Source organism: Sapajus apella, unplaced genomic scaffold (assembly GCF_009761245.1).
Source record: "Sapajus apella isolate SASKATOON/1434 unplaced genomic scaffold, GSC_monkey_1.0 scaffold106, whole genome shotgun sequence".
NCBI classification, from domain to species: domain Eukaryota; kingdom Metazoa; phylum Chordata; class Mammalia; order Primates; family Cebidae; genus Sapajus; species Sapajus apella.
In genome coordinates, this window is record NW_022437046.1 from 4,099,544 (window position 1) to 4,116,239 (window position 16,696).

General features: G+C 53.9%; 1 protein-coding gene across 5 annotated transcripts in view; it reads right to left on the reverse strand.

Annotated features, from left to right (window-relative positions):
* Positions 1-633: 633 nt before the first annotated feature.
* The window catches only part of ARRB1 (arrestin beta 1), a 93,515-nt gene continuing 77,452 nt past the window's right edge, over positions 634-16,696 (reverse strand). For 3 of the 5 annotated variants that reach the window (XM_032259085.1, XM_032259089.1, XM_032259088.1), the window contains 10 exons: positions 16,475-16,534; positions 15,563-15,630; positions 13,147-13,282; positions 12,049-12,133; positions 11,521-11,593; positions 9,133-9,270; positions 7,952-8,035; positions 4,068-4,138; positions 2,842-2,893; positions 634-1,448 (listed from right to left, as the gene is read on the reverse strand). In XM_032259085.1, coding sequence (XP_032114976.1) covers positions 1,337-1,448; positions 2,842-2,893; positions 4,068-4,138; positions 7,952-8,035; positions 9,133-9,270; positions 11,521-11,593; positions 12,049-12,133; positions 13,147-13,191 — 660 coding nt within the window. In that variant the 5' untranslated portion in view covers positions 13,192-13,282; positions 15,563-15,630; positions 16,475-16,534 and the 3' untranslated portion in view covers positions 634-1,336. Of the gene's footprint in view, positions 1,449-2,841; positions 2,894-4,067; positions 4,139-6,719; positions 6,744-7,951; positions 8,036-9,132; positions 9,271-11,520; positions 11,594-12,048; positions 12,134-13,146; positions 13,283-15,562; positions 15,631-16,474; positions 16,535-16,696 lie in introns of all 5 variants that reach the window. The other 2 variants (XM_032259086.1, XM_032259087.1) reach the window with 1 other exon arrangement.

The window sequence follows — 16,696 nt, forward strand, 5'->3', positions numbered from 1 at the left end:
AGCAAGTTATTCTCAAAGGCCAGGCAAGGAGGATAACTCCTAACACTTTCTACCTCGTCTCCCATCTGGCCTCTTGCCCCAGGAAATGCCCCAGGTCTTAATCACACCAACACCAGTGTGTGTGTACTGGGTACCCATGACACTGGGAACTACTGGAGGTCATCAACTCCCCAAGAAAAGAAGGGGCTTCTTTGCCCCAGCAGCCTCCTTCCCTTTGGGTGAGGATATCTCAATGGATGCTGCCAGCTTCTGGGGTAGGACCCCTTTGACTGTGGCATCGTGGCCTCAGCCTCTCCCTCCCAGTCCGCAGGGTCAGTCCAGCCCTGGGAATGGCAGGGGGATGCGGGAGACACTAGTGGCCTCGGCCCCTGCTGGACCCCCAGCCTTGCTTCCTGCATGACCATGTGAAGTCCATAAGGAAGGGACATAAGACAGATTCCCCTCTCCCCTCCCCCCGTCCCCATCTCCGAGTGCCCCCAACTTTGGGAACTCTCCTCGGGAGCTTCAGCTCACTCTGCCGGGGGCTGGTGCTTGCTGAAGACCCCCTCCCTCCCTCCCTCTGCCTTTCTCTCTGTGCATGTCTCTAGACAGGTCCATGCACATTAAATACAAAGTAGCTAAGATGTCACATCCTGAAAGTACTGAAATAGACTTGGGCGAGTCCACGCAGCTTGCCTCGGTCTAGGTAGCTGCTGGTAGGAGTCAGTCCAGTTGCTTTTCTGTACTCCTGGGGTCTACGAACTTTCACCAATGTCACTATCAGACACAGGGGGACATCGGGTGGGAAGGAGGGTGAAGGTGGAAGGTCTTTGGTGGGTCAGAACTTCAAAAAGGCATTGAGAATCTGTCCACAGTTCTGCCCCTCCCAGCCAGAAGGAGGTGGCCTTCAATGTGTCATCTTTTAGCTGCCAGAACCGTGTTAACCGCCTGGGACCGTGGACATCTTCCCTTGTGTCTTGAGCCCTCATCCCCACCCCTCCAAGCCCTCATGCCCACCACACGCATGCCCCGTCCTCCCCTGTCTGCTCCCCATCTCAAGTCCAGTTCCAAGGCCAGAGCCCTGGAAGCTTTTCTGGGAGACAGCATGAAAAGAAGGGGAGTGGGGAGGTGACGGCAGAGACGGGGTAGAGCCGGAGCGCTGTGGTCCTGTTGGCATGGTGACTTGGGGTCAATCCTGAGCCCAGAGGTTCATCACCGTGATCCGGAAGGCCACGGGGGTCCCCTGGTAGAAACTGGAAGAACAAAGGGGAGGAGAAACCAGAATGGGAAGAAGACGAATAAGCATCCGAGTGCATGAGAGTGGAGCTGGAGCCGCGTGGAGGCAGGGCCGGCCCGTCTATCTGTTGTTGAGCTGTGGAGAGCCGGTACCGTCCTCCTCTTCCTCCTTGTCATCCTTCATGCCTTTCAGTCTCTGACGGGCAAAGTCCTCAAATACAATGTCGTCATCACTGGTGGGAGAGACAAGGAAAACGTGGCGTGTTTGCAGGGGCAGGGAGGGTAGACTTATCCAGAGGCCCGGCCAGATGTGACTCAGAGTGTGGCTCTGGGGCCAGGGAGAGAACCACCCTCTCTGAGGTCTCTGGCCTCTGGGGCTGACCGTGAGCAGAAAGGTCTGCCTGGCTGGCACATGTGGATGCCACCTGTGGCAGTGGGGACGGTCACATCAGGACTCGGGCCAGTCATAAAAGGGGCAGAGAGGGGCATGAATTTGACTCTCGTGCCTGAGGGCTGGAAAAGTAACCCGGCTCTTTAGGAGGTGTGGGGAGCAGTGTGGCTCTGTAGCCAGAGGAAGGACTTATTCCCACTGCGAGGGGCCAGGCCACCAGTAGCCTCACAGCATGTTCTGAATCCCCCAAGAATAGCCTGGCAAATGCCACCCCACCACCCAGACAACCACCCTTAGGAAGCATTCCTGTTTCTGGACAGAAAGGAGTGGTTTGGCTTAATGGAAGACAAGACCATGAAGAACCTTTCTCCCAGGAGGTGTCAGCTCAGATTCTACCATGGGGGATCCTGGACAGGAGAAGGATGGGGTAGGAGGATGGTGAATCTAAATAGGAGGGCAGAGGACCTGTTTGTGGGGAAGGGGGAGACTTGAATGGGGTTTCAAGACTAAGGACTGCCTTCAAGAACAGCGAGACCCTTCTATCATCATTAAATACGTCCACTTAGGGACCTGCAGGGGTCCAACCAGGTCCCCTGCCCAACAGGGTTCAGCTAGTGCATGGGGCATCCTCATGGGGCGACTTGAGACCCCCACACCCCAGATTTCTCCTGGGGGACAAGGGAAGATTGGCTTTGGAGTTGGAGCAAGAAGGCAGCTTGGCCCTGGAGGTGGTCCGCGCAGTTGGCCCAGGTCCTCCCCCTCTGGCCACTGTCTGGTGACTCGATGGCCTTTGACTGCAGGAAAATCCACATCGATTGGTCCTCAGGAGTCAGAAGCAACAAGATCCCTGGTCCCTTGCCCACCCCACAGCCTGATTCCACTGGTTGGCGTGGGCAGGACAGGAGAGCCGAGCCCAGGGCCACGGACCAGCCCTGTGTGAGCCGAGCAGGTGCTGTGGATGGACGAACGGACTGACGGACGGATGTGCAAGGACGAGGGAGGAAGACAGACCCCACCAAGGCAGGAGGAAGAGGAACAGGCACGGAGGGTCCTTCAAGTCACATGCAGGCAAGCGGGTTGCTGAAGAGGCGAGCAGAGGCGGCTCTCAGCAGACGGGGTTAGACCAGTGGCTCCTCAGGGGTTAATAAGCATATATGCAAATGAACCCCTCCACCCTGTGCCCTCCCCTCCCACGGCCCGCCCACCCAGACATCTGCAGGCAGGGTTCGGCTTACTTTGTGTCAAGTTCTATGAGATTGGTATCTACTGGCGTCTCGTTCTCTGGAACTAAACACAGGGCAGTGGGCAGGACGTCCAGGGGTTAGTGAGGGATGAGCACGGGGTGAGTGGGCACAGGCCCCCACCCTGGGACAACCAGATAACATGAGGAGGGCGAAGGAAAAAGGGGAATGGAGAGGGGAGGCCTCGTTCTTGGTCTTGAAACACCCCAAATTATCTGGAAGGCAGGGAGGAGGGCACCAGGAGGGCCCCAAATGCCCACTGCAGCCCCAGAAGAGCAGAAAATCCTCTAGACCTCTGTTCCTTTTGACAGGTCTCCAACATGACTTATGTTAATTCCTTGCATGCATGCCTTTCACCAACTCTAAGACAACTTTTAAAAAAATGTTTCCTTCACATTTGAACATCTCTGAACTTGGAGTGCCTTACCATCGATGGCACTGCACAGTTTAGCCATGGAGGTTCTTTCCTAATCGTACCTACTATAATGTTGTCTCTATCTACTGAAAGTCTCGGACTCAAGGAAATATGACCAATCTGGTATCACTTGAAAAACATGACAGGCCAGGCGCGGTGGCTCAGGCCTGTAATCCCAGCACTCTGGGAGGGTAAGGCGGGAGGATCACCTGAGGTTAGGAGTTCAACTCCAGCCTGGTCAACATGGTGAAACCCTGTCACTACTAAAAACACAAAAATCAGCGAGGTATGGTGGCAGCCTCCAGTAATCCCAGCTACTTGGGAGGCTGAGGCAGGAGAATCTCTTGAACCCAGGAGGCAGAGGTTGCAGTGAGCTGAGATCGTACCACTGCACTCCAGCCTGGGCAACAGAGAGAGACTCTGTCTCAAAAAAAAAAAAAAAAGAAGAAGAAGAAGAAGAAAACATGACAGTGGTGTGTCCAGTGGTCATCTTATCCATGCAACCCCTTCCCCTACTTCCAAACAGGACTCAGCCCCTGCCTGAGTGCAAGACAGAGGCTCAAAGCGTGGCCAGTGGGCTCCCTCCTCCACTCCCGGCCTCCCTCTCCCATGGGGAACAGGAGCCACACCTCACTGTCTCCTGGTAGGGTCAGAAGCACATTTAGTTCTGGACCACACAAAAGATCTGGGGACCTGAGAAAAGGGTGACTGGGCTGAGGGCAAACCCAGGGCAGGGGGTGGGTTACAGGGTCACATGGCAGCTGCTGGAGAACCCCTACCCCAGAGACCCACAGATTCTGCTCACCTTCCCGATGCGGGGGTTCCTCTTTGGGCTTGGGATGCATTAGGGTGAAGGGCAGTTCCACGGCCACGTCGCTGAAACAGAGACCCAGACCCAGTGAGCCTTGAGCAGACTCGAAAGCTATGGGACTCGATGCCCTGCCAGTCCAAGGACTGCGGAGGGTTTTGCTGTCAGAGGAGGTAGATCCCAAAGATGACCTCCAGCCCCAGTTCTGCCACTCAGAGCCTCGGTCCACCTGGGAGCTGGACCAGGAGACTTCCTCTGGCTCCAAAAAGAAATGGAAGCCTCCCCTTTCCTGAGAAGGCTCTCTGGGTTCCCACGGGCTGGGAGAAGGCCAAGGGGTGGGCAAGGATTGCCCAGGGCAGCATGCACCATGGTCACTGCGGGGCTCCAGAGGTGCCCTAGAACCCTGCCCACCTCAAATCGCCACAGCCACCTCGCCTCCCATGACATTGCCCTTCCCAGCTTCCAGGTTGGAACACCTCCTACCCTGACACCAACCCATCTCCCAACACATCCAGGACACTCTTGTCAAAGTGCTCAGGCGACCCCCTGCAATCTGGATGAAGCACTGTTGAGGTCAGTTTAGTCAGGTTTAGGATGGCCCCAGGGCCAAGGCTGTCCACTGTGGGGATGCAGGGGAAAGTGGTCGGGAAGACCCAGCCACCAGCCAGTGCTACTGATGGGGCTTTCTCTGTGTTTGGCCCTGACAGAGAGAATAAAAGCAGGTATTCACATGGTGCTGACCCTGTGCCAAGGATTACTGTAAGCCCCTTCTGTAGAGTAACTCATTTAATCTCGCAACAACCCTATTATCCCCGGTGTACAGACTGGGGCATTGAAGCATGAGGAGATTAAGAAATCTTGCCCAAGGCTACGCAGCTATGAATGGCAAGTGATAGTGGATTCTGGCTCCATAACCACACCCTGACCACTGTGTGATAGCAGCAGGACTGAGACTAACAAAAGTAACCCCAAAGGCTCCTCTCGGCTTGGGGTGGCATCACCCTAGGAGATCCCCCCATCGGGAGTGCCTCCAGGCACAAGCCACATCTCACTGATCTTGTTGCCCAGAGCCCAGTTGGGAAGGAGAAAGGGAAAGGGAATGGAGTGGTCAGAGGCACAAGCTGGGCAACTGGAAGGGTCTGCTCTGCCAGCCTCGCCACTCGCTGGTGCAACATTCTGGCTTTGAGTCTCACTGAGCTCAACTTCGAAACCGGGATAACAACGCCTGTCTTCTAGAACCACTGTAACTTCCTAGAGAGGAGGCAGCTAAAATGCTAGTTAAACTGTGAAGCTTGACCAGGCACAGTGGCTCATGCCCATAATCCCAGCACTTTGGGAGGCCAAGGTGGGCAGATCCCTTGAGCTCAGGAGTTCGAGACCAGCCTGGGCAACATGGTAAGACACCACCCCCGACCACCCGTCTCTACTAAAAATACAAAAATTAGCTGGGCATGGTAGTGCACACCTGTAGTCCCAGCTACTCAGGAGGCTGAGGTGGGAGGATGGCTTCCACCCAGGAGGCAGAGGAGGTCACAGTGAACCAAGTTTGCACCACTGCACTCCAACCTGGGCAATAGCATCAGACCTTTTCTCAAAAAGAATAAAAAAAATAAAATAAAAATGTGAAGCTTGTGCCTGCCAGAATCATTACTTCCTCCAGCGGGAACCTGGGGTTTTATAAGGCTGTCAGAACTATTTGGCCTTTTTTTCTTCCTTTTTTTCCTTTTGCTTTGGGGACTACTTCAGAATGGAGCTGGTAGAAGACCAAGTTTGCCAACATTAGGGAAAGAATCTGGACTTTAACCTTCTACCAGGCCAGGAACGATAAGAGCAGGGGGCACACCTGATTCCTCTCTGGGACTTTGGCACTCAGCACCAGCCTGGGCACCAGCCTGGGTTGAGGAAATCCTTGCTGAATGATATGGAACTGAATTGAATTGAATGAATTTCACCTGTCAAATTAGACTAAGATTTCTTAGGATGAGCCACATTGCCATCTTGTGACAGAAGGCCAAACTGCTGTGTGTAGGGTACATACATGTTTGGAATCTAAGTGCTTCGAGCTGGCTGCAAGGAAGCTGTGTTTACAAAAGAGGATCTCCTAAGGACCTCTCCTTAGCAACACTCGGCCAGCAGCAGCTCATTCTCATTAGTGCAGAAGTTTGAAAGCCATGAAGTCTGCATTTCTCCAAAAGCTGCTATGATTCAGGTGATCAGTAATTCAGACAGCCCTCTTCGGGACCACTCCCTGTATCTTTTTTTTTTCTTTCTTTTTTTTTTTTAAAGATGGGGTTTTACCATGTTGGCCAGGCTAGTTTTGAACTCCTGACCTCAGGTGATCCACCCACCTCAGCCTCCCAAAGTGCTAGGATTACAGGCGTGAGCCACCGTGCCCGGCTCCCACTCCCTGTATCAATGCAATCAGGCTTTGCTCTCTGTAAAGGTCCCTGTCACTCGGGTGGGATGGAAGAGCAAAGTGAGGTTTGTTAAAGAGAAATGGTGTCTCCCAGCTCACACCTGAACCTGGCAATCTGAAATGACCACCAAGATTCCTTCCAACCCAGCACCCTGTGATTCTGGTCAGTCAAGCCAATGGGGCTCCAGGCCCTCCAGGAAGGTGGGTGAACCAGGTGGAAGGGAGGAATTTACCTGGATGCAAGATCTCCCAACAGGCTGGGTGGGTCAGAGGAGGCAGGAGAAGTGGTCAGGAGAGAGTTCAGAGAGGAAGAAAACAAAAAGCACATTCATTCACCACTTCTGCTGCCCCCCAGATAGCGAAGACCCACAGGACACACTCCACCCGCCCCCTGCCCCACCCCGCACAGCCCTGACTGCTCATTCAGGGATATGTGGAACTGGCATTAGTGCTGCCCTGGGGGACTGGGATCTAGACCCAGCTCAGCAAACCCCCTGAGGCCCAGGATCCTCATCTGTAAAGGCAGTGTGAAAATTAACCCTGGGGCTCACTGCCCCAAGGGAGGCTGGGCTATTTAAAGGCAGAGGGAAGGACTCCGGGGTTGCCAAGAATGTTTGAGAGACTGTGGGTCCTGAAGGGTCACCAGACACAGCATTTGGGATTTGTAATTTTCAGGTGTCCTATTATATAAGGTCAGGATTACACACTGCCACCTGCCAAGAAGCATTATTCTAATAATCATGGAGACCCAATGTCTAATGGGATTTAGCTTTTCAATCTTTTCATAGAAATGTATGAACTAAGTTACACACACACACAAAAAGGAGTTTCTTTTTTTTTCTCTCCCCAAGCTTCCACCAAATTACGCTCCAGGGCAGGAAAGTCTGGTCCACTGCTGTGACCCCAGCCCATGACCTGAGTTAGGGGAGGAGACTTCAGACAATGTTTGGGGCACTGTTTGGGCCTCTGTTTCACCATCTGTAAAATGGGAAAGCTGACCAGCTAGCAAATCCCCAATCCTGCTGTGGGTTCTGAGCCCCTTTCAGCTGCTTCCTCAGAAAATCAGCTTGGGCATGCATGGGGGCGGTGCTATGCCCCAAGGTGTGATGAGGGATATGGCACTCTGGGGGACCCCACTGCATAGACCCTGAGGACTCTGTCGCCTGGGCATGGCCAATCCTCAGGGCGTGCCCAGGCCCAGGATAGAAGAGGAGAAGGAGAGAGAGATAGAGAAAGAGATGGGCGGGGGCTGAGGGAGGGGCTGAGGGCCAAGGATGGAAGAGAGGGAAAGTGGGCAGGGGAGGAGAAAGAGGAACACAAGGGAGGAAGAGAAGGGACAGGAGGTCCTCCTCCCAGGTGGGTGCAGCCGAAAGGACAGCAAACAGGCAGAACGGGGCAGGGGGCTGTGGGCGCCTGGGATGCTCCCCTCTGCACTAGGGGTCCTGGGCTGGGCTAGAGCACTCACCCGCCCCGAGACACCACCAGCTTCACTTTCACTTTGTAGGAAACGATGATCCCCAGGATCTCACGGTTGGCGCCTTCCCTCAATCTGCAAAGTGACATGGGGGGAGCCAGGTTCAGGGGTCTCGAGGGGTGGGCGCGACCCTGCAGGGGTGGGTGTGCTGGGAGGCAGTGGCTGTCCATCCCCCATCTGGCTGGCCTCTCAGTCACCATGTCTAACAGAGCCCAGTGTGGGGCCCCATGGAGGTGAGGAAGGCAAGCTATGCTGTTAGGGAGCGGGGACCCAGAGCCCCAGTTGCACGTCTGGCTGTGAGGTTCGCTCGCTGTGTGGCCATGTTGAGCCCCTCTCTCTGCCCACACCAGCGTCCCCACAGTGAGGGCCAGGCTATTCCTCCCCTCAGATGGACTCTGCTTCTCTCAGCAATCTATGGGCAGAAAGGGCCAGATGGGAAGTTCGCAGAGGGCGAGGCAGCTGGGGTGGGGTGGGGACTGTCAGAGAAGGACTTCTCCGTGGAGTTGGTGCCTCAGCTGGGTCTTGAAGATGGGGAGAGTGTGAGCCCGGGTGGAGATGGGGCAAAAAGCTTCAGGTAAGTGGGAGGCTGTGCAGTTGCTGGGAAGAGAGCCGAGTCCGTGCTGGGAGTGGAGGCTGCTCTAGACACAGGCCAAAGCCCCGCCGAAGGATCACACTTGCAAGAGGGAACGATGGCAGCCCCACACACCAGGGCAGTGCTGGAGTGGAGTAGCCTAGAGGCGTCTGTGATGACTGTGCAGCAGGAGTGACCAGAGGCCCTGGGGCCCCTGACTTGGAGGGGCACCCCGTGTTGGGTCTAACTCAGATCACCACCCTGGTCTTTCCTCAGGGATACCCCATCTGACTGAAGGCACTGGGTCAGAAGCTGCCACCTCTTGCAGGAAGCCTTCCCAGGTTGCCCTTTCCTGGGCATGGTAACACAGCCCAGCACTGCCTGAGTGAGCTGGCCTAGTGGTCCATCTTAGTCCCTCGGTCACCCTTGGATAAGGATGGGAGTAAGGAGGTAGCTTCCCTGATAAGTCAAGCACCTGAGGACAGGCCCTGGACAAGGCTGGGGAGAAGGTAGCCTGAGCCTTGTCTTTGAACTGGTGGGACCAAGGAGGGTGAAAAGCAACGTGCACCAGGAGCCCAGGGCTAGGCGGGCAGGTCCTCACAGGGTGCTAGAGGCCAAGTTCGTGTCTTCATGCTTGAGCTTCCCATCCAGGGCGAGGCCCCGCTTCTCGCGGTTGTTGGCCAGGAAGGGGGTCAGTGTGTAGACCTTGCAGAACGTCGAGCTGGGTGCCACAGTGTCACTGGGAAGAAGGGAAGCAGCTGTGAAGCTGGCCCTCCCCACAGCCAACCCCAGCCCTGCTCTCCAGCCCAGCAGAACATCTAATCTGGCCCTGCTCCAAGCCTCCCTCTCCTAACCTCTATCCCCCCCAGACACAGGGACCACTTGGGCAAGCCCAGCTCCGGAGACCACTGCCACTCAAAAGAGGCACATCCACATTCTATGCACAAACAGGACCGAATCTGGTATATTCTAAAAGATTATCATAGTCAAGCAGCACAGTGCTAAAAAGCACATTTATTTTAAAAATTACAGCCACAGTAGGCACAGTTGCTCATGCCTGTAATCCCAGCAATTTGAGAGGCTGACAGGAGGATCATTTGAGGCCAGGAGTTTGAGACCAGCCTGGGCAACAGAGCAAGTCCCCATCTCTACAAAACATTTTAAACATTAGCCTGGTATGGTGGCGCACACCTACTTGAGAGGCTGAGGCAGGAGTTCGAGGCTGGCTGTAGTAAGCCAAGATTGCATCACTGTACTCCAGCCTGGGCAGCAGAGCAAAACTCTTGTCTCTAAACAAATTTTATTTTATTTTATTTTTTGAGGCAGTCTTGCTCTGTCACCCAGGCTGAAGTACAGTGGTGTGATCTTGGCTCACTGCAACCTCTGCTTCCTGGGTTCAAGCGATTCTCCTACCTCAGCCTCCCAAGTAGCTGGGATTACAGGCGCACACCACCACACCCAGCTAATTTTTGTATTTTTAATAGAGATGGAGTTTCACTATCTTGGCCAGGATGGTCTCAAACTCTTGACCTCAAGTAATCTGCCCGCCTCAGCCTTCCAAAATGCTGGGATTACACGTGTGAGACACTGCACCTGGCCCTGTCTGTAAATAAATTAAAAAAAAAAAAATTATAGCGACACACAAACCATAAATGAAGCTATTTGGGCACCCACACACCCACCATCTAGGCTCAACAATTAAAACTTTACTTGCTTTATCACATCCATCATGTATAGTGTGTTTTGATTGTCCAATGTTTGCTTGCTTTTGCTCTATCCCCCATCCTTTCCAACGAGAGAGCTGACATGCAGCAGATAGTGAGCAAGCCTTGGAGTCGGACGACCTGTGTTCCAGCCCCAGCTTTGCTGCTTGCTAGCTTGCAAGTCACATCTCTCTAGCCACTTCCTCCTAGACACACTGGGACAGCAGCAACCCCAGCCCCACAGGGCTTCCTGAGAAGTAAACAAGTCTGTGAGTGCGAAGACCTACCCAGCCACCCCTGCTGGGATTTGTTATGCAGACGCTGGCACCGTCTGCAGGGGTTGGGATGTTCTACCCTTCAGGGATTATATGTTACTCTGTTCCAGATCACTTCACTTTACCATCTGGAATCTATGCCTCATGGCTCTGATTTTTTTTTAAAAAAGAACAACAATGAATGTCAAAAATATCCAATAACCAGGGAACGCTTGATCTCATCACAGCATGTTCACCTACAGGACATTAAAAACTGTTTCCAAGGCCACCTAGTAACATTTTTTAAATGTTTTAAGTTGCAAAAAATACTGGTTGGAATTATATATAAACAAATACACATACATAGTAAAATTGCCCCAAGAAATTACTTGCAGGGCCAGGAAAAAGAGTGTGTGTGTCTTTAAATGGGAGCGTTTACTTCCTTTAGGTAAGTAAGGATGTTTCACTTGAAATCTCTCCTCTTGCCTTAACTGCCAACAAGCTTGGGACACAATTCAGTCCACACTCAACCATAGTAGTTCTCCTCAAACCTAGATTTTTTTTTAATGTGTGTGTATAATTAGTCTCTACACTCCCACACACAACCCCTTTACCCAGTGAGCTGGATTACCCCTTTATCAGACAAGAAGAGCTGTGTGCCTAGTGCCTTGCCTACTTTGCCCTGGCTACCAGGAAGCTCAGAACCAAGTATTTCCCTTCAACCTAGGTTTCTTGTACAAGGTAATCATTTTCTCTCCCCAGTCCCAATCCCCTTACATTCATTAGCTCTTGTTTTGTCATTCTAGTTTTAGTGGGTCTCTTCCTTGATTGTAACTTGCATTTTCTTGTAGCTAAATCAGATGAATGATTTCTAAAAGGCTCTTTGGGATTATCTACTCTGAGTGGCAAGGAAGTCTGAGGCCCAGCCCTCTGCCAGGTGAAGAAGAGACACGTGGACCTGTAACAGGACACCTAGAGCTTCTTTTTCCCACCCAGTTCCACATGCCCAAGGCCAGATGTGTGCTCACTTACTCAGCCTCTTCCATGGCAACAGGGCACTTGTACTGAGCTGTGTTGAAAAGGCAGATGTCTGCATACTGGCGCACTGGGGAGGGAGAGGAATGCGGTGGAGTGAGTCTGGAATGCAGCTCCCATGGAGTCTCTCAGGCTTCCTGGGGTTGGGGATATTCAGCCCCAGGCAATGGCCAGAGGCCACCAGCAGGGACTTCTGCCTGAGACTACCTCTGTCTTCCATCCAAAGGGTAGCCCCAAAACACACGCATTTCCTTCCATAACCAAAGCCTTCCCCTCAAGGACAGCTTTGCCCAGAACCCAAGAAACTGAAGAGAAGAGGCGGCTTAAAGAGTAAACTCATTACCTGGCCAATGAGCCGCCTGCCTGACCCGCCTCAAAAGTGGGGCCCTGTGGCTCAGGGCAGGCCCTGGGCTTCAGTAGCTACTTATTATACAAGGCTGTTAACAAGGGAGACCCTTCAGCCACCCCCAGCCCATGGAAAGGCTGCCTCTCCTGCCCCCTACGCTGATCATTGGCCTGGGGTACCTGAGATCTTGATCTTCTTCACCATCTTGTTGGTATTGTTGGTGACGTGGACGTTGACGCTGATGGGTTCTCCATGGTAATAGATCTGGGGGGCATAAGAAGGGATGGCTGAGAGGATAGCAAGGTTCTAGGGAAAGAGGAGGGAGAAAAGCCCCCCATGATCTTCTGGGGTTCCTCAGACCTTGGGCATTCTGACATTTGCCTTAAGTTCATCAGCCGCTTCCCATTGCTGCTAAGGTGCATGAAAGCCACCAAGCACACTAGCCCTTCAGTTCCCTGGAGGGACCCTTGAAAGATAACGGAATTGGAAGGTGACAGTCGTGGGCTCCAGCCCTGGCTTGGCCACCAGTAATCACGACATGAGAAAAGCAGTGTGACCTGGGGGAGGTTATCTAAGCCTCAGGGTCTCCCTCTGTGCAATGAAGAGGTTGGACTAGGTGATGTCATAAGACCCTGCCAGTGCTAAAATCTGTCCACGGAAGGATCTGGAAGAAGCAGGGAAAGGTGAGGAGTGGCTGACCAGCTCACTGAGAGAGCCAGCTCTGAATCTCTCCCAGAAGGCCTTAACTTGCATCTTGCCCAAGACACGTGCCTTCAGCCATGCCCCGAGAGAGGGGGGGTACCCACATCTCACGGAAGGGCCAGCCCGAGCTCACAGCAGGCGTCAGTCAGCTGGGTTTGAATCAGAGCTTGAGGGGAGGCCCTTCCTTCTGCAGGGCTTGTTGCCCTGATGCTCAGGGTTGGAGGGGAGGTCACGGCCTCCCCGTCCCCTTTGCAGAGCTCGCTGGCCATCAGCTCTCAGACTGAGGCAGGCAGCTGATGGAGGTGGAGGGGATGTCCAGGACCTTCGGGAGGGTCTGCTGCTCCCTTCTGAAGTCTGTCACATCCCTCAGGTTCATGCCCCCTCTGCCACTCCTTTAGGCCCAAGAGGCTTCTCCAAATCCCCCAGGGGAGGTCTCAGATTCCCCGAGCCCTGTGGTCCTCGGGCTGGGGGTAGGAGCTCTTGCCTGAGGCATCCCTGCAGGCCAGGAGAGAGCAGGGATCTGAGGCCAGGCCCTGGTGGAGAAGTCCCCTGCCACCCCCTGCCAAGTCTCCTACCTCCTTATCCAGGGAGGCCTCTAGGTGCAAGGGCTTGTCCGACATGAGGAACTGCCTGGTGGTCTCGGCTGTGGGCTGGGGACCAGGCCTCTCTGGGGCATACTGAACTTTCCGGATGACCAGACGCACAGAATTCCTAATGGAGATGGGCGGAGTGAAAGAAGACCAGGGTCAACTGCCTTCATCCCCTCTCCTTGCGAGCCTCACACCACTCTCCTGCTCAAGAGACTGCCATGGCTCTCCATTGCCTTAGAATCCAGCCAAACTGCAGAGGTCAGCATAGGGGTCCTGTCACCATCTGGCCCCATTCCATCCTCCCCTGTTCTGTCACAGAGTGGCCCTGTGGCCGCACAGGGTCCTGATACCCAGCAGGATGCTGAAACAGGGACTGCATTTTCACCTCCTGCTTCCCTATGTCACCAAACAGGTGACATTTTCACTTCCTGCCTCCCTATGTCACCTTACACAAACAGTGTCCCTCTGTCATCTATTTTGATCACATAGGAAACTATTTGTATAAGCTCTTTAAGGATAGAAAGTTGTGTCTAAAGTGTTCACAGCAGTACTCTGAGCACCTATGCTGTGCCTGCCATATAATAAACACCTGTCAGATATCTATGCAGAGGGGACAGGGGCCCCACGAAATAGGGCTTGGGGAGGTGTTGGGGTTCAGGGAGGAGATGTGGATTCAGTCAGGGGGATGCCAGCCAGTGAAGGGGACAACCCCAGGGAGGGGAGAAGGCCCAGGGATGAAACTGGCTCCATGGTTACAGTGGCTCAGGGAGCAAAAGGATCTCGGGAGGGAGAGGGACTCGGTGAGGCCGTCTCTGAGGCGTGCTGGAAACGCTGGCATCGCCATTGCTCAGATAAGCTGCCTCCATTGCCTGGAACCAGAGAGTCAGGGTCAAACTCCCAGCTCTCCTCTCACTAACTGTGTGACCTTGGGTACATTAATCTCTCTCTGCCTCCGTTCCCTCATCTGTAAGGGTGATGATAGAAGGACCTATCTCTTTTTTTCCTTTTTAAATTTTTATTTGTTTATTTATTTTGAGATGGAGTCTCACTCTGTTGCCCAGACTGGAGTGCAGTGGTGTGATCTCGGCGTACTACAGCCTCCGCCTCCCTGGTTCAAACGACTCTCCTGCCTCAGCCTTCCGAGTAACTGGGATTACAGGCATGTACCACCACACCCACCTAATTTTTGTATTTTCAGTAGAGATGGGGTTTTACCCTGTTGGCCATGGCTGGTCTGGAATTCCTGGCCTCAAGTGATCTGCCCACCTCAGCCTTTCAAAGTGAGAGCCACTGCACCCAGCCAGGACCTACCTCTTAGAGTTGCTGTGAGGATTAAATCAGTTCATACACACCCAGCACTGTGAATGGTGTCTGGCACCTAATCAGCCCTTGATAAATGATAGCTTCTGTACCATTATCTGGATTTTAAATGTCCCATTGGTGGTAGGGTAAGAGGGTGGCTCTCAAAGTCACCTCCTCTTTCTTGTGCTTACCAAGCTTCCTTCCACATCCCATAGCACCCGTCCTTTTCCCTGGTCTCAGGTCTTACGAGGAAAAGGGAGACAGGGAAGCAAGGGAGAAAAGTCCCATCTCCCACACACAGCTGCCTGGGCTGCAGATGCAAATGCATGCAATACACCCCTAGCCACCAGGTGGCAAACTCAGCTTTCGCCCTAAAGAGGCTGCTGTGCCCTCAGCCAGCCTTCTCCGGGAACGGTGCCTCTGGATGCATGAACATCAGCGTTGCGGGGCTGGGGGGGAGCCTGAGGCCAGCCATTCCAGGAGGCTGGCAGAGCACAGCCCGACCCAAGAGGGGCAGGCATGAGACATCCGGGCCAGCTGTTTCTGGCTGCCAGCCTGGGCTCTCGGTCTGCCCGGGCTGTGCCTCTCCGGAGAACACTTCCCCTCTCTCAGATGTGGGTCGACCTCCCCATCACTCTCCCCTGGGTGGGTTCACTATCTCCACTTCCTCCTCCCTCAGAAGCTGCCACTGACACACACTCCACCCCTGCTGAACACCTCCCAGGAGGAAAACTGGAAAATGGGGATGGTCAGGAAACAGCCTGCTCACTGTTTAACACAATCTGAATTTAGGGTTTTTCCAAAGCAAATTAAAAAGATATGCAGTCTAGAGGGGATGAAACGAGGGGCAGGGAGATGAGGGAGGAAGCTGCCACAATGGTGCAAAGGAGAAGATGCTGCAGCCTGAACCCAAGCAGTTGAAACCACCTCCCCCAGGAAGCCCTCCGTGACCTACCGGCTTCCAGAGTGCCCTTCTCAGAGCTCCCAAGGCTGGAATGTGCACCCCTCCTCACACACTTCCAGGTATTGTTACAGGGCTTTGCCCATCCTGTCTCCCTCCTCACTCAGCAGGCGGCCCACACCCTGGCATCCTACTCACCGCTTGTGGATCTTCTCCTCCAGATTCTCTGCACAGAAGGCTTTGACTTCATAGTCCACACCGCAAGCCTGTGGGGAAGCGTTCACTGACTGCGGGGCCTTGGAGAAGCAGTGTCCCCGATGCGCGCCCGCCCATCTCTCATTTTACAAACGAGGACACTGGACAGGAACACCAAGCTCCCACAGCCCAGCCCTCCTTGCTCTGGAAGAAGCCGGGAAATGCCCTTGTGCTTAGCCCCAGAGCTGTGCTGCCTCCTGCATCTAACATGGGACATCCCAAACCACCCTAACGCGGCTCTGCTCTTTGGGCTCCTCCCTTAGTCTGGGTGGCCATCCTCATCCAGGCAGCTGCTCAGAAATAGCAACAGGCACCTGAGCAGACTGAGTGTACCTACTTCTGTGTGCAGACCTGGCCCTGGGTGGCTTTCTCCAGTATCCCTTTAACAAGACAAGGAGGCACATGCTGTGATCTCCACTTTGCAGATGAGGAAGCTGGGATCAAAGGTCCAGAGCCTGGGACATTAGTGGTGTCACTTCTCTCCAAGCCTCAGTTTCCCCATCTGTGAAATGGGGATGATCGCGCCTTGAATCAAGATTGCCAGGGGTTACATGAGGCCAGGTGTAGGTCCTCAGAACACTTTGGTCCTGTTGCAGCCCACACCACGACCAGCGAGGGTGACTCAGGAGGGCCTCTGGACCCACCACTGGATGGGAGAGTGAGGTTGACCCCATACCTGCTGCCCTGTCTGAAGAGAGACTGGTTGTCCAAGGTGGGACCAGCCTAGCCTAGACACAAAGACTCTTCAACAGGGAGAGGGTTACTGTGTGTCCAGCACTTCCCAGGGAGAAAGCCAGGGACCTGGGGACATGAGAGTCCTGGAGCCAGAGAAATGGTCCCCTTGGGGTAACCTACCTTCCCCGTGTCTTCGGGGCCCGGCTGCAATGTCACAGAGCATGGAAGGTTTGGAGGGATCTGTCAAGAGGAAGACAGAATGAGCCACCTGTCACATCTGCCACTGTCCTTTCTCATATCTTGCACCCCAGACACTCCCATACACCCATCAGACCTGGGGGCCCTGGGAACAGGCCATGTCTACCCCATCAGACCATGCCAAACCATGCCCAAGTGTCTGAG